Source organism: Pelophylax lessonae (genome assembly GCF_965119305.1).
Source record: "Pelophylax lessonae genome assembly, chromosome: 1".
Classification (NCBI taxonomy): Eukaryota; Metazoa; Chordata; class Amphibia; order Anura; family Ranidae; genus Pelophylax; species Pelophylax lessonae.
Window position 1 is genome coordinate 511,529,284 of NC_138768.1, and position 27,090 is coordinate 511,556,373.

The 27,090-nt window shown below is 41.3% G+C and overlaps 1 protein-coding gene across 2 annotated transcripts in view; it reads left to right on the forward strand.

The window, feature by feature from the left end:
• The first annotated feature begins 11,674 nt into the window (after window positions 1-11,674).
• The window catches only part of TPM4 (tropomyosin 4), a 152,558-nt gene continuing 137,142 nt past the window's right edge, over window positions 11,675-27,090 (forward strand). The window contains exons 1-2 of one of the 2 annotated variants that reach the window (XM_082259961.1): window positions 11,675-11,884; window positions 23,386-23,511. In XM_082259961.1, coding sequence (XP_082116087.1) covers window positions 11,771-11,884; window positions 23,386-23,511 — 240 coding nt within the window. In that variant the 5' untranslated portion in view covers window positions 11,675-11,770. The remainder of the gene's footprint in view (window positions 11,885-23,385; window positions 23,512-27,090) is intronic. The other variant, XM_082259960.1, reaches the window with a different exon arrangement.

Genomic DNA, 27,090 nt, shown 5'->3' on the forward strand with positions numbered 1-27,090 from the left:
CAGGAGGTAGCCTCCTCTGAAAAAGACCCGCTCCAACCCCATCAGGCTGAGAACCCACTGCACAAGGATCCCGAAGAGAGCCGAAGATGCTGGCAGTGCGGCCACTATGAACACATATCCAGGAACTGTGGACAGTCAGGACCCCTCAAGGTCGTCTTTAAATTACTGACTCTGGGACAGAGGGACGACCCCTAGGACCAACAGCCCGAAGTCTCAGCAACTCAGAGGGCATAATTACACTGAGCCCTGTGGTAGCCCGGCCGCCTTAGTTAACGGGCAAGAAGTCCCATGCCTGGTTGACACGGGGTCACAGTTATGGAGTATGACTTTGACTATGTACAGAAATTTGGAGCACATAAACAGTTAGACCCCTGCTGGCTAGAGATGGGCTGAACACCCCCCAGTTTGGTTTGCACCAGAACTCTCTAACAGTGAACCCTATTAAAGCCTATGGGACCCGAACTTGAATAATCTGAAGGTTTATATGCAAGTTATTGGCTATAAAAAGGGTATTGGGGTCGGAGACTGCCCTGCACTGGGCAGTGACATCACAAAGGGGGCAGTGCCACCAGGTGACGTTGCCAGGTGGTTCCACCCCTTACCTATATAAGAACTGTCAAACGGCAAGCCTGGCATTTCGCAGTTTGCCATAGTTGATGGCAGAGCATTTTTTTTTCTCTTTTTTCGGGTTGGTAATAGCAGCATGATTGACAATGGATCTACATCAGGGGACATTGTTTTTTTATTTTTTAATAAAGGAATTGTCAAAAACTGTCTCTGTGTTTTTATTACTTTTTGACACTTTTTTCTGGTGAATGGGTAGGGGTACTATGTACCCCATACCCATTCGCATACGGAAGGCCAGGATCTGGGGGCACCCTTGTTAAAGGGGGCTTTTAGATTCCGATAAGCTCCCCACTCACATACCCCCCACAACCATTGCCCAGGGATGTGGGGCAGACGCATTTGTCCCCATCAACATGGGGGCAAGGTGCTTTGGTGTGACCCCCCCATGTTGGGGGCATGTGGCCTGGTATGGTTCAGGAGGGGGGTGCTCACTCGTTCTCCCCCCCCTTTCCTGGCCTGCTGGGCTGCATGCTCGGATAAGGGTCCGGCATGGGCATGCACAAGGGGTGTGCCGAGTGTGCCTGGGCACACCCTGATCAGCCCATGCAGACAGGGCCCTGGCATTAGCTCTTTACTTTCCACTTAGAGGAACATTGTCACATCTAAATAAAGAAACCCGGCTTCTGTATTTAGAAATGACAGCGCTCCTCTAAACGGCTCACCGCACCCTCCCTGCTATCCTCGGGCACTGTACTGTGACACACAGAAGAGTAGGGAGGTGTCGATGGCATTGCTAGTGCAGGGCATCCAGGCATTGTCCTGCTGCAATTGCCGGCATCCTCGGCACCTCTCCTCGCTGACCACTGCCTGGTACATGGGTAAAAGAGCAGAGGAAGCTTCCACTAAGCTCCTCTTTGGCTCTTACCTGCCTGATTACAGATCCTGCGGAGGAGCCTGGGAGGAAGAATATCTCCCACCCCCCATTTACCCATGCTGTATCTGATGTCTGTGTAGGAGAAGAGAGGGTATTTTTTTGGTGGCATTTTTACAGCTGGGGGAAGGGGGGCTGGAGGATTTACAGTGGATGGGGGGATAGAGGGACTTGACGATGAGATTGAGATGTCAATCTAGAGGATGTGAGGGTGGGAGGTAGTACACTGCTGACCCCTGAATTCTGTAAACTGCGCACTCCTGAACTCCACGCCCTGAACACCGTGCACCCCTGTACATTGTGCACCCATGAACACAGCACACCCCTGTACACTGCGCACCCCTGAACACCACGCACCCTTGAGCTCTGCACCCTGTACACTGCACACCCTTGAGCTCTTCACCCTGTACACTGCGTACCCCTGAGCTCTGCACTCTGTACACTGCGCACCACTGAACTCTGTACCCTACACTGTACACCACTGAGCTCAACACCCTGTACACCGTGTACCACTGAGCTCTGCACACTGCACACCCCTGAAGTCTGCACGCTATACACTGTGCACCCCTGAACCCTGCACTTTACACTGTGCACCCCTGAACTCTATACACTGTGCACCCCTTAACTCTGAACTCTATACACTGTGCACCCCTGAACTCTCCGTGTTTGAGTTCCTGCAACTGTTCTCTAAGGAAGGAAAAAAAAAAAAAAATATATATATATATATATATATATATATATATATATATATACACACACACACACACACATATACGCATGTGTGCTTGAACTTTGAGGTGCACACCCTAATGCAAAAGGCCATAGGTGTGCACAGCCTATTGCATTAGGGTGTGAACCTCAAAGCTCAAACACATACACGTGTATATATATTGATGGTGTCAGTAGAGCAGTGGACGCTGTCAGTAGGGCAGAGAGTGGTGTGAGGGCAGTGGATGGTGTCAGTAGTTTTTATTTTTTATTATATTTTACAATTTTATTATTTTTTGTATTTTTTATAAACATTGTAGGAGCCGTTAGGGGGCTTTGCTGAAATATTAGGGGTTCAAACAGGATGAATCTGCGCCACACAGGGTTATTAGGGTGTGCCCAGGCCCTGTGTGCACGCCTTTGCAAAAGGCTGCGCACACCTATGGGGTCTGGTATGGATTTTGGGTTGGACCCCACACTATTTTGTTTTTATTTTGGCATGGGGTTGGTGGGGGACCCCTACGTTGTTATTTTTCTTTTTATTGCCAGCAATGTTTTTTATTTTTTTTTTTATTCAGCTGCCAGCGGGAAAGCCCATTGACAGCTGATGACTCATGGGTTGTTAGGGACACCGCAGCCAGCTTCCCTGGCATACTCCTTAACAACCAGCTATTCACTGCGCCCAATCAGGGCTTAGAATACACTGTGCAGCACAAAGTGCATTGCAGGGCATTCAGCGGGGTGTACACCCACCAAACACCCTGCAAAATCGAGTGTTCGCTGAACAAGCAAACAGGCTGAACTTTTGCTTGTTCTGAACTGTTCGCCCCAACTCTACTGCGGCCAATAATCTGCCCAATCTGGTCAAAAGCATTACTTGGGTGAGGATTGAAATCGAAGATCAGGTGGTGGAGATTTGGATGACCCGTGGCCCAGGCAACCCAGCAGTGCATGTTGTGCTGGGCATGTCTTGAAGGACCTGGACTTACTCCGCTTGTAGCCAAATATGAACACTTGGGCCAGCAATCGTGTTTGGTTGCAGCCTGTGAGCCATGGAGCTCTGTGTACTCCAGGCTTATGAGGCTCTGTGCAGAGCCACCAAAAAGCAACTGAAGCAAGTAGGGGTAGTCCTAGTGCCTACACCCCTAAGAAAAAGTTGCTTCTGGCACCCTTACAAGAAGTGGTCTCGTTTCTCCTGTTGTGGCCCACAAAAAAAATGACAGGTGGCAACCATTATGGTCAAACCCTGCAAAGATCCAGTGACAACAGGAGAGTGGCTAGTGGGCCAAACCCTATCCAAGGCCCAATGAGAAAGAGCCCTGGTGCAACTTTTCAACCTGGGAACCACACCAATACCGCTGCCCAGACACCCCACCCTGGCTGATCTGTATGCGATGCCTCATCACTATCTCCGAGGCCCAACCAGGGGTGGAAGCTATTGGTGACTCTCTCCAGGCAGCTATGGCCTCCTGGGACAAAACCCAGTATAGGTCTCTACTAGAGCAGCTGGACATTCTCTTCAAAGACTTTTTGCTACCTCAACAGAGACTGCTTCATCAGCTGCTGGAAAAAACACATGCTGGTGTTTGCCACCAGTCCAAAGGTTCACCAAAGTCATCAAAAACCCCATACACACAGGGAATGCACTGCCCATCCGGGAGTGGTACCATCTCATTTTCCCAGCATTGTGCCAAGAGCTTAAGGAGTTACTCAACAGAATGCTTTAGAGTGGGGTGGCCCAAGTGCAGAATGACCAAGAGAGAGTGATTGCCTACACCAGTCAGAGTCTACGACCCACCGAAAAGAATCCTCACAACTACAACTTGTTTAAGCTCGAGTTACTTCTGTTAGTCTGGGCCATCACCGAGAAGTTTGCAAAGTATCTCAAAGGGGCCGATATTAAAGTTTTCACAGACAATAACCTTCTTGCAAAACTTGGAAACTGCTATATATATATATGGAACAGAAGTGGGCTTCCCACCTGGCCCAGTTCAAGCTAAAAATCCACTATCAGTCAGGTAAGTTCAACGCCAATGCCCTGTCCTGGTTCCTGGTGGAGCACCAAGGGGAGGACATGGTTTCTAATCGGGAAGATGTAGAAGTGTCCCCTGTGCTACCCATGCCACCTGCGTACGCTTATACTTACCACTGAGGAACAAGACAGAGACCCTCCAACTGAGACTGCTGAACTTTATAGTTGAGAGGAGTGGTCACTGATCCAGCAAAAAAGATCCAAACCTGATACAGGTACAAAGTTACCTCTCTCAGAGATACAAGCCTACCTCCTGAGAATGCCAGATGTTGTCCCCTGTCATTCAGGCTATCCTGAGGTCTTTAGACCTACTGGAATCGCAGGACAAAGTGCTCTGCCTTCAGGCACCTATCCCCTCCGAGCAGTGGGATATTCTCCAAGTTGTGGTCCCCCAGTCGCATATCCTTTGGATCTGCCAAGTACTTCACAGTACAGGTGGCCATGTCAGGGCTGATCAGACTGAAGCACTGGTGCAGAGGTACTTCTTCTGCCCTTATTGATCCGACTGGATGCACAAGGCTTGTCAAGAGTGCAAAAGTTGTGCCATACACAAAGCTCCCTCTGAAAAAAACACTCCCATGACAATTATCACCGCTGGGTCTTTCAATTTGGTAAACATGGACTTCTTGATGATATGATGCGTGCCCTCTGGCTAACAATATGTGTTGGTCTTCATCCATCACTTTACCAAATTTGCTGTGGTAGTACCTACCAAGGACCAAACAGCTGTCACTACCGCCAGACTTTTTTGGGAGCACATTGTCCAACCGTATTGGCTGCCCAAAGCGGATCCTGTCAGACCAAGGTCGGAACTTTGAGTCCGTAATCATGACTGAACTCTGTCGCCTGATTGGCATCCATAAAGCTCACACTACCCCTTACCATCCTCAAGGCAATAGCGCCTGTGAACAGTTCAGTCGCACCCTGCTGGGAATGTTGTGAACCCTAGAACATCAGTGGCACCAACACATGGGGGCCGTAGTAGGGGCCTACAAAAACACGGCCCACAAGTCCCCATGCATGACATACGCCCTTCTTCCTGATGTTCAGGTGGTTTGGCAGGATAAAGCTATAAATCACAGATAAAATCTACAATCCTAACAGCGCGATATTCCCTTATAACATAAAGTGCATACGTGCATAAATTGTGCTATATAATCACATATAATTATAATATTATTTTCTATTACAGTGCATACAAAAATATATTGAATGTGTAAAAAATATATATATTAAAGTGCCTTAGTGTTCTCTGCAACCCAAAAAAAAATGTCCAAAAAAGTCCACAAAATGTGTGCTTCAACAATCAACAGCTTCCATGTGATATATCCAAATCATGCAGGGAGTTAGTGATGGTGGGAACCTCCAAACACCTGTAAAGTGCGGTAGGGGTAAAGGCTTACCAGAGGTTGTAGATCCCTGTTACCTTACAGCAACAAGAGATCATATAGCGTTTAGGTTATATCCAGCCTCAGGGTACACTATGTCCAATCTCCTTATCGTCAGGGTCTCCTACGCATCTCCGAGCAAATGGAAACAAAGGGATTCCTCATAGTGTAGTAAATCGATAAAAGTAATCCAAATTTTATTTAAAATGTTACAAATTAAAACAACACCAAGGGCATCATACAGCTGGTGTGCTGCTATGTAAACAGTCCATATATAAATAGAGCTCCCGGCCGTGTGCACTATTACCGTATAGCGGTCTTCCACTCCCGCTTCTGTAATTCAAACTCCTTACTCCAGGAAGTGGGTACCCGGCGTGCGTTCCACAGCTAGGGTCTGGATTGAGGCAGCTTGACATGTTTCGTCACTACGTTGACCTCTTCGGAAGCTGGTTTGGCAGGATGACTGTGGCCCTCCTGTTTGGGACACCGGATCACCTCCCTCCCAGAATGCCTAGTTCCTGGGTACAGGAACATTAGTAGTGGATTAAGAAAGCCAAGCAGCTGGTGTTGGACAAGCACAAAGACATGGCTTCTGAACCCGTCTTGGAAGAATTGCCACTGTGACCAGGGGACTGGTCATTGATAAAGAATGCCAAGCACGCCATATTGAGCAGTGGGGCGGCCTTTCCCACCTACCCATGTCTATGATCTGGGCTCGAAGAGGCCTGACCCAGTGAAGAAGCAACTGCATCAAAATATGCTGAGTGTTTGTGTGCTAAATGAGGACGGCACCAGGAAACCCATTGATGGCACAGCACTGCCATTTGTATACGTACATGTAAGATGCACCAAATTTAAAGCCCAGCCTCAGCCAAAACATTTTTTTATTTTTGGTCCGAGTGGAAAAAGTAATAGGACCTCTGTATTTACTGCAATCTGTGACCCCATTGGAGCGATTTCCTCTCACTTCCTGCTGGGAAGTGTTTTTTAAATAAAAAAGGTTATGCTCACCTGCACAGAAAGGTCCCTTACCTTCTCTTTTGACAGTCCCCGCCGGCACTGTCAGTTCTTACCTCCTGTGGGTGCCTCCTGCAGCAAGCTGGGTGCTCCTGCTGGGTCCAGAGTCAGGCTTTGCAATTCTATTAACAGGCACAGCACCGGTAAGACACAATCCTGCTCCTTCCACACAGGAGTTTGACTGACGGCAGCAGAAGCCTATAGTTCAAATACCCTCAATTCCTCCTGTGAAAGCAGGAAATGAGGCGATTGGTGCTGGATATGGAGACAGAGCTGGAGCGGTGATATGTAGCCAGGTAATTGTTTAGAGATGGAGAGGTAGAACATGTAGTGGGGTGTTTTTTACCTTAACACAGAGAATGCATTAACGTAAAAGTTTAGACTTCAGAACTACTTAAAGTTATGGGAATTGCTAGGGGGGACACAGAATGCAAAAAATAAGGGTCAGGTTATTATCACTATTGGTTTCTTCCTGTGCTAGTGACAGCTGTTCCCCTAATTTGGTACACTATATTAACCCTTCCAAGAAGATGGCCGCTGTGTCCTCCGGCGCAATGACGTCACGCGCTCCGTAGCCCGCCCGACGCAGCGTTTCGTCAACAATGACGTAGTGAGGGGTGTGGTTTGTCAAATGTCATTGTTGACGAAACGCCACGTTGGGCGGGCTACAGAGCATGTGACATCATTGCGCCTGAGGACGCAGCGGCCATCTTCTTGGAAGGAAATAACCCACACTGTTTATACGCTGAAGCCATCCTGAAAGAATGTGAGTGTATTTTATGATTTAATAAAGCATTACTTTCATTTAACTTACTGCACTATGAGCCTTTTCACTGTTTTTGGGGCCATATGAGGATCTTGAGGATCTGTGACTCATCTGTCATTCATGTTCCTGAGAACTTATGGAGATCTGTGGCTCAGTTTGGATGAACCAGCATGGAGATTATTTATCTGGTGCAGTCTTATCAGCCTGACGGTAAGGGTCAGTGTGTTTGGTGACATCTGGTGGCGGTGATATGTTAAACCCAGCAACACCATCTTGGAATCACAGATATTTGCTGATTTAAACCGAATAGGACTACACACAGATTTTTTAGAACTTTTATACGCTTGTTCTCTAGCGCTGCACCTATTACTTTATATTATTTGGAAAGTTGCCGAACAAATCTTTCGGAGTCACCAAACACCATCAATGGCTGTGAACAGATCTGGACGTCGTGCTGTTGATGTTGTCAACCTGGAACGCCTGACTGGTCGTAACTTCATGGACTACATCCCACCAACTGAGAAAAAGTCGGCACCTACAAGGATGTGCGTGGTTTGTTGCTCTAAAAGAGATGACAGTGGAAGGAAAATTAGAAAAGAAACCAGATTCTATTGTCCCTATTTTGACGTCAGACTTTGTGCAGTCCTATGCTTCAAAATATTTCATACCCGAGATGTTTACAGAACCTTTATTACAGTGATTAGTAATATTGCACCCCTTGTTTGTACATATTTTAGTGTTTTTGGTTTGATTATATTATTGAATAAAATGTATTATTATTATTATATTAGAATTTATGATTTCGTGTTTCAAACTTTATCATACCCGGGATGTCTACTAGACTCTTGTTTGGACAGATTTAAGTGGGTTATTCCTAAGAATTACAGGCCTAAAATATAAAACAACATATTTCCATGCAAAACAATGTACTGCTTTTAGCACAAAAATTCTGACATAATCAGACCGCAAGGGAGGTTAAGGTGATGACATCTAGAAATGTATGCTTCCAAATGTTGTCCTGTGCATCCATGGGTATTTTGCACATCCAAAGGAGCCAAAAAACCCAAGTTGACCACTAATTTCTTGATATCATTTAGAATTCATTATTCCATGTTTGATAGCAAGCAACAAAGTAGCCCCAAACCTTGATGTCCCATCAGAGGCGTAACTAGAACCTTCAGGACCCCGGTGCAAGAAACCATGAAGGGCCCCCCGGACCACTAGTCGGGGCCTTTCCTTTCAAGCCAGGGGCTCTTCCCAATGATCCTGGGGCCCTTTACTCTCATTGTGGGGCCCTTTATTACGGTCCTGCAGCGGGACCCTTTCACAAGTTCTGCAGTGGGCCCCCTTCCTGCCATCTTGCGGACTCCCCATGGTGGTGGAATGCCAGGGCCCTGTCGCAAGTGTGACCTTTGCGATCCTGGAAGTTCAGCCACTGGTGTCAGTAGTTTTTATTTTTTTATATTTTAATTGTATTATTTTTATCATTTCTTTTTTTTTTTTTTTTTTACAATGTCACTGACTATGACTCTGTCCATTCTGAAAAGGAAGGAGCTGGTAAATTACATATTTACTGAATCCCTTCCTGGTTCCCTATTGTGACACATCCCCTGCAGCAACTGGCAGGGGAGGGAAGGGAGCACAGTGGGGGGGGCAGCACAGTAGGGGGGGGGCCAGGGGAGCACACAGGGGCCCAGAGACAGCAGGACACAAGTAACCTGGATAGGAGGAGTGGCGGGGGCAGCATACAGAGGAGCCAATCTCCTCCATTTTCCTCCTGCAGCTACAGGAGGAAAAAGGAGGACAGTGATTTATCTGCATGCTGCTCCCGCCGCCCCTCCTATTCAGGTGTACAGAGGAGCTGCATGGGCTCCCTGGAGCATGGGACCCAGTTGCAATTGCAACCCCTGTAGTTACGCCCCTGTGTCCCATCTACCATGCTTCATATATGGGATGGTGTTGGTGTGGAGGCCATTTTTCCTTCCAAACGTAGCATTACATGTTTCTACCAAAGAGCTCCCTTTCACAGTTGCTCATGTCTTCACATTACCTTGTCCTAGAAGCATTTTATTTTATTTTTTTAAGAACACAGGTTTTCACCATTGTACTCTATCCTTTCATGAAACCCAAACTTGTTCAGTGTTTTTCTTACAGAAAAGATTTCTGCATTTTCTTAATTTGAAGAAAATTTTATCATTTTTCTTACCATCTAAAATAGACCCTGTTGCCAGGCCATTCATTTAAAAATGATTATATACATGATGCATCTAATGTATTCTATGCGTGTTATTTACCTGCAAAAGCATTCCTCATGTAGAGATTCTAAAAACCTGAGACTGAAGCTGGGCGGATATGATGTCAACAGCCTTGGTAGACTGCCATTCTCTGATATTTGCCTTCACTCCTCCCTAGGCAGTTACATGAAAGGTTATATAGGGAGGTGAGCAGAGGGGTGCAGGAGCTGGACCAGCACAGAAATTAGACACTCGCAGAAGAGAATCGAGCTGTGACCTAGCAAGAGGGAGGGGTTGTGCTATTGAACTAACTCTTCCTGAAGAAGTCAAATTTGCTAGCAAGTTTGAAGGCGTATTGCAACCAACTTTTAACTTGCATTTTTTAAGTTAGTGACAGGGTATCTTTCATTACAGTAGATTGATGATTGCCTAGGCCTTTAGCCTGCATTCAGACATTGGCAGAGCATATTCCCGGTGATTTTTAAGCCTTTTTTCCAGGCATTTTACAGGCATGATATTGGCTTTTTCAGGTGACCCCATTGAAGTCTGAGGCCAAAAATGTCTAAATAAATTCAGAAAAAGCTCATGTACTTTTTTGAGCTTTGGGCATAGAGCATCGGGTGACTGAACGTACAAGTGCAATTAGTGAAAATTTGAAAGAATGGGATTTTGCATGTTGGGCATAGCCATAGAGTTAGCTGTAGGGAAATGGGCAGAAAAACATTAAAGTGTGAATGAAGGGCTAGAAATTAGAAAAGAAATATAAATACCTACCTTCCTCATCCCTTCCTCATCCACTTTATTTTTTTTTTTAAAGAGATTAAAGGTGCCCTTTAAAACAGCTATTATAATTTTATTTTGTATACCTCTGTGTTGCTTGTTGGTTTTATGTTTTGTATAAAATGCCTCAGAATATAGAACTAGATAGAAGGTCAATGACGTAACTGTCTGGAAATAGCTTATACAATACAAAGTATAGCTATTTTTCATGTCTAAAATAATTGTCTATAAAGTAAAAAAAATGTTCTGCATATTTACCTGTCTATGCAGTTAAGATACATGTATATGCTGACAGTCTGGTTATGTTAGTTAGTTTTTTTTTTCTTTTGCAGTGTTATGTTATGGTGAGACTATTGTTTTCCATTATTTTGAATAAGCTTGAGTACAGGTTTTGTGACATATTCTTCTGCTTATGGATGTATAGTAAAAGATTAAGAACAACATTTTGAAAAGCAGCACTTAGGTCATTTTTGTACATCCCTTAAGTACAGAAGTATTTTTTAGTACGATTATTCAGACTCCTTTTATCTCTTCTGTATGTCTTTATTTGAAGCTAGGTTTGAAATGTGTTTTAACGAAATTGGTGCTCCTTTTGTTCTGTCTTAAAAACCCAATAAAAATGATTGAAACAGAAATATGTTTTAACTACTCAATAAGTTGTACATCATAATCTGTCTTCTGTTTTCTTAGAAAAGCGTTCTTTGTGTTTTTTCTTACAGTAAGGAAAAATGTTACCATCCTAAATTTGTGCTAAAGAATACAAAAATAATAAGAGAATAAGTAAAATGTAAAAAAAAAATATGTGCATAACTACATGCATGTACACACCTGAAGAACTACTACAAAATGTGAAAAAGGTTAAACATTAAATACATTAGTATAGTCTGCTATGTGTTTGTACAATTCGCTTTTGTTCATGCGACTTGGTGGCATGGCATGCTCCCCTTTGAAAAGGGCAGCTGATTACACTGTACAAATATACCCAGATATGCTAATAAGTCTTATCTGTGGCATGTGTTCATTTGTCGGTGTTGTCAGAAAGTTAAAAATGGAAACCAAATCTTTTCTTCTCTCCTTTATAGCAAAATCAATCCCAAATAAGGTGATTGGGTTAGGGGTGTGGATTTGGTAGTTGAACCAAGTCCAAGTCTCTGCTTGGAAAGGATGCAAGTGAAAGTCTTGTGGTGTCTCAGGGGACTAAAGCATCCAATGATGTTCTTTGTAAGTTTAAAGCTGCCTGTCGAGTATTCTCCTTCAGTTGTGCTCTGCTCAGTTGAGAGAACCTTCTCCTGCATCAGGTCCTCCTTGTTTCATCTCTGCGGACAGCCTGCTAACCAGCCAACCAGGATGGAAGCAATTAAGAAGAAGATGCAGATGCTGAAGCTGGATAAGGAGAATGCCATAGACAGAGCAGAGCAAGCTGAAGCAGATAAAAAGGCAGCTGAGGACAAGTGCAAACAGGTATCTTTGCAGGGAAATAGATAACCACTGACAGCAGATAGCTTTATCAACAGCTGTTGTAATGCTTTAAACCTCTTAAGCCTATCGAAATGTACAAGTCAGTCATCAATTGACTTGTTTGTATAGGGTGCTAAAGTTTTAGGGTGACCGAGCTTACAAATGTTAATTTGGACAATTAGAATGAGATTCTGCATGTTGAGCGGAGTCAGGTGTAGGGAATTGTGCAGATCGTAAATGGGGGCTCGTTTTTAAGGGTTTTTTTCTTTATCTCCTCATGCCACAGACATGAACATTTTGTTTACTCTACCAGTTTACCAAACTCTAGATATCTTGATCAGTACAGATCAATTAATAAAGTATGGCACTGAAAAAAAGCTAACCATAGTCATCCACCAAGCACGTTGTTTAGTATAAAAGTCGAAAATGCAGACACAGTTATGAGCAATATTTGAAAACATTTTTAATAGCATTTTTAGCTTATTATAAAGGGATTTTTTTTTATATACTGATTCTGTACAGTAACAACTTTTTATTTTTTTTTATTCCATTATGTTTTTTTGAAATATGTTGTAAAGAATTACAATAATGACAAAAAGCCAAATAGACTAAGCGTAGTGAAAATTCAACATTAGTAAAGTAGTTGCTTAAAACAATTCACATTTTCGCCCTGTAAAATGACCTACACCACGTTTTCTGCTTCTAATTGTCCAACTTTTTCTTATTAAAATCTCCTGATATCAAATTCATGGTCTATGACTAGGTGAAGAAGTGCATACACCTCTTCTAAAAAAGTAATGTCCACATGCCCAGCAAAATCTATTGTACCTTCTGAAATGGGTCTTGTTGAGGGTTGTTCTGTATGCAAAGAATGCAGGGAGCAAAGATTTTACCAGGTAACAAATTTCATGAAGGTTTGAGAAAATAGTCAATAACATGGGCACCGTAAATGAAACAGAAATATGTTTTTATCATAGTATTTATAATTTGGTGACCAGTGATTATAAAATATAATAAATATTATACAGCAAATAAGATATGCGTAATTCACGTAAAGGCATTACACCAAAACATTTTTAGAGGCAAGGGAGAGATGTCTACACTTTGGAGCTCCATTGCTTAAAAGAAAACATTGCAAATACCTTTTAGCATTTTTCCTGTGATATTCCAGACATTTCATTCCAAATAAGATTTTTATTAGTGCTCCCCTCAAGTACCGCTGGAAGAAAATGTGCTGTTAACAGTATTCTTACAGAAAGGCAACCTTTTTCTTTAGACTTTAAAGAAAAGTTCCCCCATATGTAGAAAAGATCCCCCATTTTATATATACCTGTACATATATGCCGGTTAAAAAGTGTGTAACAAGACACTTCTTCATGCCGAATGAATGTCTGGACTTTGCTGCACATAAAAAGTAAAGTAGCAGCGCAGTGGAATTTCATATTAACCCTTTTCGGCCCATTAGTTATTTTTCCAAGATTTCCTGGGTCTACCCATGCATAGAAAGTGATCCTGCTTACTTTTTTTTATGTCTGATTGTAGATTACATTATTTTGTTTATGCCTATTTGACAATGAAATAGCAAATTCCCTTCCTTATTTGGTATGAGAGCTCAGACAAGAGCTAAATGTTGATTCTAGGCCAAGTGCTCAAATCTCTGCAATGTGATCCAACCAACTGAAGGAATTCCATAATAAAACAGGGGATGTGGTGGATTGATTTTACTGCTGCACAGATGTGCCCGTTTCTGAATCTAAAAATGATAGACAAGCCATGATATATTTCAGCCACAAAATGTCTTAGGCTTTTTAAAACCTATATTTAGACTGACAAAAAAAAAGAGTTTTTATTATTTTGTAATAAAACTAAAACAGGGAAGGCAAAATATGATGGACACTTTTCTGAATGTTATAGCTCTGGCAGGGTAACTATATTTTCTATTCAGTGCTTTGCGTTACTACGCAATTTACAAAACACTGTAATTTTCTGAATGCTCAGCAATGTACTCAACAAAAGTTTAGGCCCAATTCACATAGAGAAGGAGTCTGCTCTGTTCAGCAGGGGACCTGTGAGCACTTCCCATGCTGACTTGAACCCAAACGGGACGTATGTCAGTTTTTTGATATCAGTGTCCATTCAATTTGTGTCCGGCAGATATGGGGGACCGACACAACTCTATAGGCAGCCAGATGTAAACGGACTCCACGCAGGGCTGTCTTTAAGATTGATTGGACCCTGGGCAAATATTTTCTCAGGCCCTCCCAAAACCATGTATTACCTATTTGCAGGCAGTGCGGGCTCAAGGGGCTTTGGGCCCCACAACAATGACTGGACGCAGGGCAGCTGCCCCTTTTGCCTTGTGTTAAAGACGGCCCTGACTCTGCTGACCATTTACATCAGGCTACCTCCGATCTGTTACATAGGTTCACAAAAATGGAAAAGGATGCAGTACTTTTTAAAAAAAAAAATTTCTGGACCTGGACAGACTTGGAGGTAGGCGGGTGTAAACGGACACAAGCCCATTTGCATTTTCCTGTCCATAGGGCTGCATGGAGCTTCTGTTCAAGTCTGCCTGAGAAACCGACAGGCGGACCTGATCAGAATGCCAGTGTGAAAGGACCTTACAATACTTACTTGACTTATTACACGGAAGCGGTAGCGGAGTTGTACCTTCTAAATTATCCCCCACCCTATGAGTAGACATTTCTAAAGCTGGCCATTCATGGGTCAGTTTTTTTTTTCATTTAACCAGCAGGCTGAATGAAAAAGACTGAACCGATTCCCCCATCCACACAACCCTCCCTGTTGGTCATTGTATTCTGACAGCGGGATTCCTCCGCCGTTCGAATACTCTGATCAGCATTGCAGCCCAATGGCTGGATGCGTTGATGGAAGCAGAATTTTCCAACAAGCCCATTCATAAGAAGTCAATCCTTCGATGAGTTCTCATGAACAGGAATGGCCATAGATGGATCGAAATTCGGCCAGTCCCTGATGAAACAGGTGAATTTCGATCCATCTATGGCCAGCCTAAATGATTGCTTGCTTCCCTCGGTTTCCATTTTTCTAGTATCTTAAAAGTCAAGGTAAAGCAGTAATAATCCCCCAAAACAAAAATGTTATGTTGTCTAGCTTATAGTACCTAAATGTGATGGCTGCATTTGTTTTTTTTTCCTTTGTTTTCACCTGGTGATCCTGCCAGTATCACACGTTCTTAAGGTTGGCATCCACTCTGGATAGAGGAGCAACCAAGACACCCTTGGACAGCAGCATTATCAATCTAGGGAGAGGGTGGTTTAATTATGCATTGGAAAATTTAGATGGACTTGACTACAAAATTAAAGCCAGCCGGACAGCTAGCATATTTTGAACAGTTACAACATCTTTTTTTTACATTTAGAATAAAGGTTTTACATAAATGATTAAAAGCTGACCATTGCAAGGACACCATCATTTTTAAATACCACTGTTGCTGGCCAGCTTGGTCTGTTAAAGGAAGCTGAAAAAGGGGACTTATTGGCAGGATCAATAGATGAAATAAAAAGAAAAAACAAACAAAAAAAAGAAAATGAATGCATACACCTCTTCTAGAAAATTGCTAAGCTGCAATGATTTTTGTTTTTGAGTAATCAGAAAGCTGTGAAGCTTCTGGCAAGTAGGGATCATCTAAGTATGAGAACAAGCACCTGGACGTGCCTAGTTTAACATAGTTACATAGTTAGTCAGGTTGAAAAAAGACACAAGTCCATCTGGCTTAACCAATAAAAAAACAAAAAAAAAACAGTAATGAAAACCCAACCATACAATCCCATATACACAATCCTATACCCACAGTTGATCCAGAGGATGGCGAAAAAAACCCAGTTTTAAGTAGTACTGCCGAGTACTGCTTGCCCTACAGGTTCTCCCTAAAGTGGAACTAGCATTGAAATAAATTGTTTTTTGCTATGAATAAAAATATGCTGTTCCCCAGCTCCCTGCCTAGGCAATTAAGATCACACAGGCTTTGGCTTCAAATGAATACTGGGCTGTCAATTGTTTTCAAACAATTGTCTTAAATAGACCAATAAGTCCCGGTTCACACTACCGCGACCTGTCAGGCGACTGGTCAGCCTGACAAGTCACGGTCCATTCTGTGCTACGGGAACCATTCTAATAGGAGCGACTCAAGTCGCTCCGACTTAGAAAATAGTTCCTGTACTACTTCGGGGCGACATCGGAGCGACTTGCATTGACTTCCATTATGTGAAGTCCGTGCAAGTCGCGCCAAAGTCGCGGTACATGCGACTTCACAGATCGCCCCCGAAGTCGGATCGCCATAGTGTGAACCGACACTAAAAAAAAGACTACCCTATGGTCATAAATAATTATATTTCAAAGGAGTAAAGTTTTTAATTCAGTAACACATTATGATGTTGAAGTATGGGATAGTAGACATAGTTTTCCCCAGTAAAGAATCTCCCTCATTGCTGGGGATCATACTACAGCTGTGCAGAATGGCCTAGCTATCTTTGTGCAAGACTGTCCAGCAAGTTAAGTCATCCAGCTAATTTTTACCACACATAATCATGAGAACAATAGCAGGTATTAACTGACCACAAAGCAGAATCTGAATAGCATCATGCTGGAGCCTTAGATAGATTTAGTGACATTAAAAAGTGAGATCACTCCTGGGTTTAATATATAAAGGATTAGTAATTGTGTATGCATAGGGGTGAACTGGATTTACCAGTTGCTCGGTCTAGAGTAATTCCATTTAAGTGTAGCAATATGTTAAGACTTTATATTACCAGACTGAATATAGCAAAATGTCAGAGAATGAATGATCTATTGTACCCTATGTTATGTATTTAAGCTTCACATCTTTGGAGCTGCTATTTATATGACAAATAATGAGGGACTGCATGGATCAAACAAATGCACAGTTATAAACTTATTTGTCTATTTGTATATCAGAATGTCTATTTTTTTTTTTTTACTTATGTAGGGTATTTAGTATAGAGGTCATAATAGAAGATTACAAATCAGCAGAAACATTTGTAAAGCTGGGTACACATTATACAATTTTTATTGTTCAATTTCCTTTAGATTTACCTTTAACTATGTAGTGCAAGGGCTTGCCTGCGGCATCAAATTTGAAGTGTTTAGGTTTGACCTCATATTATATGGTTTTGGTTAATCTAAATTAAAGTTGTATAAGGAAATTGTATAATGTGTAGCCAGCTTGACATTGACACAGTAATGAAGGTTCTAATCCCTGGTCTGCATCCACCACATTCAAATTGATTCAGTTAAATAAAAGTTATAAATCGATGTTTGCATGTGTTAAAAAAAGTGTATATGATTTTGCACACACATTTGTGCCTTGATAAGAGTCGTGTACGTTCTTCTGCTTACATAAAGTAAGTACAACCCATTAAAATTGTAGACTTTTTCAATATATTTGAACAGTCAAACATTACATTTTATTTCAAACAGTGCATACAGATAACAGTAATATACTTAAAAAGAACACTGAAAAATGCTTTTCAATCATGTATTCAACAAAAATATCAATAAATGTAATAGTGTGCTGTGGAAAATGTTCGTACAACCTCAGATGCAGAAACCGGTATTGCCCCATTTAGGAGAAATGACTTTCTGTAGGCATTTTGCATAACTACCCACCAGTCTTTGATATCTACTAGGTGAAACTTTTGGCCATTCCTTAATGCAAAATTCCTCCCTTTGCAAGATGTTGGTGGGTTTCCTTGCATAAACTGCCCATATCAAACCCCCCGCATTTCAATGGGATTCTAATCAGAGCTTTGACTAGGCCAATTCATAATTCTTAATTTTTTTCTCTCTGTTCACCTTTAGGTGTCCGTTTATCAAGTAGTGGAAAATATCTGCCGCTGAGTTCTCCAGTATTCTCAGAGGAGATCTCTCTCCTCTGAGTGCCTGTTTATGAAGCGGTGTAGATCGCTTTTTTTTGAGGAGTATAGCAATCTACAAACACTTTGAAAAGAGGAGAATGCCGCCTGTTACTGTAATCTCGTGAGACATAGCGAAATTAAAGTTCCAGGAAATCACTGAAACACTCAAGGTGTCCATTTCTTAAGCAGTGGTAATGGGCATTTTCAGAGGAGACCACCCACCTCATGTTAATAAAATTTTTAGTCCCCCTACACAAAATAAATATATATATATATATATATATATATATATATATATATATATATAGACATACACTATATATTTTATATATATATATATATATATATATATATATATATATATATATATATATATTCTATTATATCTTTTCATGTGACAACATGTGGAGAAATGACACTTTGCCACAATGTAAAGTAGTGAGTGTAAAGCTTGTATAACAGTGTAAATTTGTTGTCCCCTCAAAATAACTCAACACACAGCCATTAATGTCTAATCAACTGGCAACAAAAGTGAATACACCCCTAAGTGAAAATGTCCAAATTGGGACAAATTAGCTATTTTCCCTCCCCAGTGTCATGTAACTTGTTCATGTTACAAGGTCTCAGGTGTGAATGGGGAGCAGGTGTGTTAAATTTGGTGTTATCGCTCTCACTCTCTCATACTGGTCACTGGAAGTTCAACATGGCACCTCATAGCAAAGAATTCTCTGAGGATCTGAAAAAAAATTGTTGCTCTACATAAAGATGGCCTAGGCTATATGAAGATTGCCAAGACCTTGAAACTGACAACCAGGTCAGGTGTACAAAGAAAAGTGTGTCTTGCCTACAGTCACTTGTCTTTGTACTCCTCACCTGGTTGCCGCGACACATGCTTGACACCATCTGAACCAAATAAGTTTATCTTGGTCTCATCAGATCACAGGACATGGTTCCAGTAATTCGTGTCCTTAGTGCCTGTCTTCAGCAAACTGTTTGTGGGCTTTCTTATGCATCATCTTTAGAAGAGGCTTCCTTCTGGGAAGACAGCCATGCAAACCAATTTAATGCAGTGTGCGGCGTATGGTCTGAGTACTGACAGGCTGACCCCCCTTCCACCCCTTCAACCTCTGCAACAATGCCGGCAGCACTCATACGTCTATTTCCCAAAGACAACCTCTGGATATGACATTAAGCACGTGCACTCAACTTCTTTGGTCGACCATGGCGAGGCCGGTTCTGAGTAAAACATGTCCTGTTAAACCACTGTATGGTCTTGGCCACCATGCTGCAGCTCAGTTTCAGAGTTTTGGCAATCTTCTTATAGCCTACTCCAGTGATGGCGAACCTTGGCACCCCAGATATTTTGAAACTACATTTCCCATGATGCTCATGCACTCTACAGTGTAGTTGAGTATCATGGGGAATGTAGTTCTAAAACATCTGGGGTGCCAAGGTTTGCCATCACTGGCCTAGGCCATTTTATGTAGAGCAACAATTCTTTTTTTCAGATCCTCAGAGAGTTCTTTGCCATGAGGTGCCATGTTGAACTTCCAGTGACCAATATGAGAGAGTAAGAGGGGTAACACCTCATTTACCACACCTGCTCCTCATTCACACCTAAGACTTTGTAACACCAACAAGTCACATGACACCGGGGAGGGAAAATGGCTAATTGGGCCCAATTTGAACTTTTCTTCTACTTAGGGGTGTAGTCACTTTTGTTGCCAGAGGTTTAGACAATAATGGCTGTGTGTTGAGTTATTTTGAGGGGACAGCAAATTTATACTGTTACACAAGCTGTACACTCACTACTTTACATTTCCTCAGTGCTGTCACATGAAAAGATATAATAATATATGTTTAAGGAAGAAATATTGGGCAGTGGGACTTTGAATGAGGCATGAATTAAAAAAAAAAGAAATTTATTTTGAAAACATAGAATAAATACAGTTCATGTGTTTATAAACAAATATTGAAACAATATACAATTCATAATAAAATGCATATATAAAAAATGGGATCTCAAATGGGATCTCTACAATTAATTCCAATATAAAAACACTGTATATAATAATTCATACATGATCAAAAATAAAAATAAAGTATTATAGGCATCCGAGTTATGCTGTAGACTCGACGCGTTTCCTGGACCTCCGTCCATTCATCAGGAGTAATGGATACATATAAAATATATTTAATCTAGGAAAGAAAAAAGGGGGATTTATACATTTTTGCACCAGAACCAGTGAATATATACAAGATGTATCAATCTGCAAATCTGTATATACAGCTTGTTACCTTAAACATCTCCAAGTCAGTTAGACATAGGAGAAATAGGACCCAACCTAGGAGGGGAAATGGTGGCATCAGAGGCATTGTCTCCCCCGGGGCTGAGGTGCAGAGAGAGCCGGCAACGATCGGGAATAAAAATCCGGACAGGAAACCCAGACCTTCCTTGTTATACAATTGTAAGTGTATTTAGAGTATCCTGGGATTGGTATTGATCTAAATAAACATATATAAATATGAGTCACATGGACTGCTCATGCATTGGCATATTAATGAAAGCAAATGAACCAATACCGGGAGAAGAAACCCAAAGGGATGGGGTGGAGTGATTGAGAGAAGGAGTGTCAGTGAGAGTGAGAGGGTGAAGCTGAAAAATAAAATAAAATGTGAAGGAGACCCAATAAACCAGTGAAAGAAGTGGTGCATCAAAGTGCTTGACCTGGAGTTCAAATTGGAACTGACAGTCCGGACAAAAGGTGCAAACCTCACGGATGGGAAGAGAAAAATGTTTGCAATGGGGTATCCATGGATCGGTATTAATCTGATTGGACATACATAAATAATATAAATGAAGTCAAATAGACTTTCTAGGCATAAATATTGGCACAAATACATAAACCGGTCCATGGAGGGACACCCATAAGATAGGAAATAGACAATACAATATGGACTGAAGGGATTGAGAAGAAAAAGAAAAAACCAAGGAACCAGTGAAAAAAGAACGTGCATCTGCGAGGTGCATGAATAGGGATGCGGGTGAAAACTTACCAAGGATAGGATTGGCATAGGAAGAAGTGATCTCTTTGTGAAATAATATATATTTACAAAAATGTGAGAGGTGTACTCACTTTTTTTAGATACTGTGTGTGTGTGTATAAAAAAAATATATATACACAGACAGTATATACATATACAAAAAAACATGACGGGGGACATGTTTACTGTCTTGGGGGGGTCTGATCGAGAAGAAAGGAAGTCCCTAATCGTCCTTTTTCCTCCTCAGTTCTCTAGGGATTCTCTCTTCTCTCCCCAAATCTCCACCTCTGAGCTGGTGAATCTGGGAGGTAGAATTCTGAAAGAGATCGCCAGTGAAGTGCTGAGATTGCACCTTGATAAACTGGCTGTTTCTTTTTTTTTGTCAATGACCGATTCTTTGTGTGTGGAGATGATCAGCAGAGAACAAGTTCTCCCTTGATCATCTCTGTTTCATAAACCATCAATGAACTGAGATCAGCCACAATCCTCGGTATCGCTGCTGTTCACAGTTTCATAAAAGGACACCTTAGTTTTCATACAGATGGCTTCACATTCTCATCAAGCATGCTTTGATTTGATTAGAGTTCATAGTACACTCAATGACCGCAAGCTGCCCAGGGATGCAGCCAAAGAAGCCCCAAACCATAACATTTCCACCATCATGTTTCACAGCTGGTATGAGGTTTTTCTGAAATACTGTCTTCAGATTGAGCTAATACTGTGACAAAAAACAATATTTGATTCTTTAGTGACAGCATACTGGACCAAAAGACCTTGTCTTTGGCCTGCTTATACATTCAAAGGCAAACTATAGTTTTGCTGTAAAATTATTTTTTAAAATCAAAGGCTTTTCCTAGCACGCCTCCCATTCAGATTAAATTGGTGCAATCTCTTTTTGATTGTAAATGCATGCACTTTGAAATCAAACTGATTTAAAAGTTACCTGCAGATACTGTAAGGAAATTTTGGGGATCATGGAGAATTCTTTTAGCATCAATGGGTCAGATTTTGGTCTGAATTTGGCAGGATGGCCAGTCTCGGACAAATTCGATTTTTTTGGAAATCCACTCCATATGAACGTTATCTGTAGACACTGTTTGGATAAAAATCTAATGTTTGCCTGTTAAAACATGTTTAAAAAAAGTCGACAATTTCCAGGGGGTATAATTACTTTTTCACATGACTGTAGACTGTGGTTGTTCTGTTCATATTTCCATGCAAACTGAGCTGTGTGCACATACTTTCATATACTGCTGAAATACCAGAAAGTATGCAAAGTAAAGAAAATTAGGCAGATTTACTAAAAGAAGTTAGAATGGAGAATGTTCACACAAAAAAAAATAGTAAGGAATAATGAAAAAATTATCCAGTCATGTATAGATGCAATAGATCAGAAAATCACTTTACACCAGTGTTTTATCCAATTTTTTTCAGTCAAGACACCCTTTAAAATTATGGACACTCTCGAGGCACCCTCCAAAAGTTTGGACATTCTTTAGGCACCCTATTCTAAAATGTAAAAACTATTCTGATAGTATTACATATTACAGCAACATCCATACGACACCAAAAATTAAAAGTGATTTATACTTCCAAAGCAAATACTCTTTTGCAAACTGGTACTGACTAGTATGCCAATGTTTCTCTTCTCCCTCAGAGTGGTAAGGGAGGGTCAAACAAGGATGATGTAGGCAATTGACATCCTGCTTATCAACTGATGATGTCATTGGTCGTTAGGAGGTTGGCAGCTAGAAGATTGTAATGGTGTACAATTAAAACCTGTGGCTTTGTGTAACTAAAAGGCAAGTTTCATCCACCCACCGGTTGTAGTTAATTTTGGGACAATTTTTAGGCATTTTGACAAGGCACCCCTGAAGAAACCTCAAGGCACCCCAGGGTGCCTGGGCACCCTGGTTGAAAAAGGCTGCTTTACACGATTGGATAATTGATGTGAATCTTTACCTTTTTTGGAGTGAAAATGTTCAACTCGTTTAGCAAATTAGTCTAAATGCCCTGCAGGGTGTTTAATGTCTTTTCATTGATACATGTAGATAAGATAGCTGTCAAAGAGCCATCATAAGTACAGGTATCCAGCATTACGTACCAAATGAAGCGTAGAATTAAAAAGAACAGAATTATATATAAACTATATTTGGGAATTCAACAAAATTGTAGATATTGACTGCAACATTTTCCATAAGTCAATGTATAGCCAGAAATCACATTTATTCATTCCCAACGCTGTTATGTTTTGAATGCTTTTAATAAGGTGAATTTTTTAATAAAGGTTAGTTCAGCATCTTTTCACATGGTGGGGCATTGGTCACAAGGTTTCTACATTTGCAGATGTTCTTGAGGGCCCAGCACCAGGAGTCTACTCCTGGATCCACCCAGTAAAAACTTCATCACCATTGCCTAAGGGTTGGTTGAGTGACAATGCAATATATCTGTGCAGGATTCAAATTATTAAATAAAAAGGTACAGTTGTATATGGAACATCTTCTGGAAGCTTTCTAAAATTGTAACTGTTGCTGTTGATACCAGGTGGAGGATGAGCTGGTGGCACTGCAGAAGAAGCTAAAGGGAACAGAAGATGAACTGGATAAATACTCTGAAGCCCTAAAAGATGCCCAGGAGAAATTGGAACAAGCAGAGAAAAAGGCCACTGATGTAAGTGCAAATCATAAAAGTAACAATTCTGTGTTACCAGAAACATGTCACTTCTTTTTGGGTTAGGTGTGTATACACTTTCCTAGGTAGAGAACACATAGGAGAATATGTAGTGAGGGGCCCTTGTTGGAAGGTGACCACAGGTCCTCCTTGGTGCAATTCCGGGGAAGAAAAACAAGGATCTCTCGCTTTAAAAGATATGGCCCCTTCATAAAATGTGGTATGGTTTTGTTTTTAATAAAAATAAAAAAAATAAAAAAAAGAAACACAATATGATGAACTCTTTTGATATTATCTACAAAAAAAAAAACACCATAAAAATTATTAAAGCCTCAAACAACCAATAAGTGAGGTGGAAAGGGATGAGATGGAAAGAAAAAATATAGATTTTTTCTGTACAAAATTTACTGCAAGCAAACAGCCGGTAAGTGGCTGTTACACATAGTATAAGACAAAGTTGTTACGTTCCCAGTCACACTCCCAAGTATCCTGTAGTTTCTTCCAGGCTTAAGGCCTGCACACACGATCAGAAAATCCTACAGAAAATACCGCTTTCAAAGCGATCGTACAATAATCTGATCATTAGCCACTTAAGCCCCGGAGGATTTGGCTGCTCAAAGACCAGGGCCTATTTTGCGATTCGGCACTGCGTGATTTTAACGGATAATTGCACGGTCGTGCAACACTGTACCCAAATGAAATCGACGTCCTTTTTTTCCCACAAACAGAGCTTTCTTTTGGTGGTATTTGATCACCTGTGCAATTTTTACTTTTTGCGCTATAAACAAAAAAAGAGCGACAATTTTGAAAAAAAAAAAAATATTTTTTATATGAAATTCCCCCCAGAAAAAATGTAAAAATCAAAATTTTTTAACATTTTAGGCCAATTTGTTTTCTGCTACATATGTTTGGTGAAAAAATCGCAATAAGCGTATTTTGATTGGTTTGCGCAAAAGTTATTGCGTTTACTAACTACGGGAAAGATTTAGGTCATTTTTTTTTTAACTAATAATGGCGGTGATCTGCGTTTTTTTTGCGGGACTGCGACTTTGCGGCGGACAGAGCGGACCCTTGACTGACATTTTTGACACTTTTGGGGAGTACCAGTGACATTACTACAGTAATCAGTGCTATAAATATGCACTGTTACTGTAAAAATGACACTGGCAGGGAAGGGGTTAACTTTACTAGAGATCCAGGGGTTAAGTGTGTCCCTAGGGGTGTGCTTCTAACTGTCAAGGGGCGTGGCTTTTGATGTAACCACAGAGACATACGATCCTACATCAGGGAGAATGACAGACGGCTGTGTTTACATTAGCCGCCTGCCTTTCTCCCTCTCCAGCAGGAGATCGCGAGTGACCGGCGGACATCAGAGCCGCCGGTCACTCGCGCGGTGATGGCAGTGAACGAGCGGGAGCACGCTTCCAGAGGCGCGCGCTCGCCCCCTATTGGTTCACGGGCGAGTGACGTACCGAGGAGGGGCTGACCGCCGCAGTATATATACTTGCGGCGGTCGGCAAGTGGTTAGTACTCAGCTTTCATCCGAAATTATCTAAAAGGACAAACATGAAGATTTTTTTTGTACGATACCAGATTGTATGATTTTAGTTTAATCTGTACAGTTTTCGTCTGAAAATACAATATAAATACAATACATTACATCACTTCCGAATTTGTATTCTCTCGTTTGAGAATTTTCATACTTTAGTAACCTATTCATTTTCAATATAGAGACTAGTATGCAAAACACCCCCCCCCCCCCCAAAAAAAAAAAAAAACGGATGGTTATTTGCCCAATGATTGAATTTTCTCTGGTTTTACCATTAGTATTGTGCAGTGATCCCATTGCCATACCCTTTTGTCACAAAGGGGCTGTCTTTGTGCCATTTGTGTCTGTGATTGAGTTTTGTTGCTGTAAAGTGGATCAACATTTCTTGACATCTTTCTCCAAGCATTTTATTGGATTACACTTTGTATGGAAGTAATAGTTTGTGCATGATTGAGCATGGGCTGACTATTAGACCATTTAGAAAATATAATATGTACTAGGCTAAGGCTTCATACACACTGGATGTACAGCCCCACTGCTTGAGATGCTGGTGTTTTAGTGCGGGCGGAAGGTAGGGTTGTCAACCGTCAGTAAATTTACAGACAGCTTGTAAAAATCTGTGATTTTTACAACTGTCTGCAGATATCAGGGGCTGATAGTTTGTCATGCTGTGTTGACTTTTTAAGTGTAAAACGGCAAATTGTGTTTTTACTCTTCAATTATCGGTTGCCTTCATTTTGAATAGGAGTTCCGTCATTTTCCAGGCTGCCAGTATAAAAATCTGCTCCTTCAGTAAATTTTCCATGTTTTGCTGTAGGAGATTGGCAACACTGGTTGAAGGCACAAGCGCACAGTCCAGCCCCACTGCCGGCAGAATGTAAAGCTCTACGAGAGGTTGAAAGCTGCAGCAGGGGCTAACCATGGCTAGACTGGGTACCAAATGGTACTAACGTTTAGGGCAGCATACATCTTTACTGCAGGCAGCTTACATTGCAGACATTCGTCCTTTGGCACATGCTACCCTAAAATGCTAGTACCATTTAGTTTTATGGGCTGCTGGCAGCAGGACTGGCTGGTGCATATGTGCTATTCTCTCCCACTAAAACATTGATATCTCATGCACCAGGACTAAACACCCAGTGTGCTTGAGGCCTTAAAATGCCTACATCTTTGAGAGCTGCTTCTGGCAAATTTGCTTGTATGGTAATATGAATATTGAATATTCAAAAAAGCATGTCGACCAAGTTTTACATTAGGATTTGATGATGTGTACACCCTCCTAGCTGATATGCAGTAAAAAAAAATGTTGAAATTATTGCCAATTTTGTGGCCCTTCAGTTGTTTGGGATCTACAATTCCCATCATGCCTAGTCAGGTCTGTGAATGTCAGAGGTTTACAATGCCTCATTGGATGTGTAGCTTCTTAGCAGCTGGAGGGCCATAGTTTGAGTATCCCTGCTGTATGCAATTCTGTATTGGTTTCTTGGAGAACTGTTGCTCCTGTTCTGCCCATTCCTACTGCCATCCAGAGCTGAAGTTCTCCAAATGTCCACTAGAGGGCATGGACTGCATAGGTATAGCATAAAGTAGTAAAATGTTGTCTAATACCTTCAAAACTGTTACATTCAAGTCAGCTAATACAGGCTTTTTTTTGTATTTTTACAAAAAAATATAAATATCTTGTGCACGGGTATTTTAATACAGGTACGCATGATAACAAAAAACAAAAAGTAGTGTATACTCATCTGTTCATCTCTGTGATGTGACTTCAGACATCTAACATATGGGAACAGTTTAAGAACAATGCAGTAAACCCCCGTTATAGTTTTTGCGGTCCCGGTATATTGCGTTTTTTTTCTGTAAGACCTATTAATATTATTTTACTAATTAAATCATTGTTAATGAAATATTTTTGTGTTTTCCGTTGCCCTTGCTCTGTCTCTCAGTATCTTTTATGTGTTTAAATGAGTTTCTATTGTTTTAAAAGTGTGTTTAAAGGCCTTAAAATGCTTTTAAAAGTACAGTGAAAG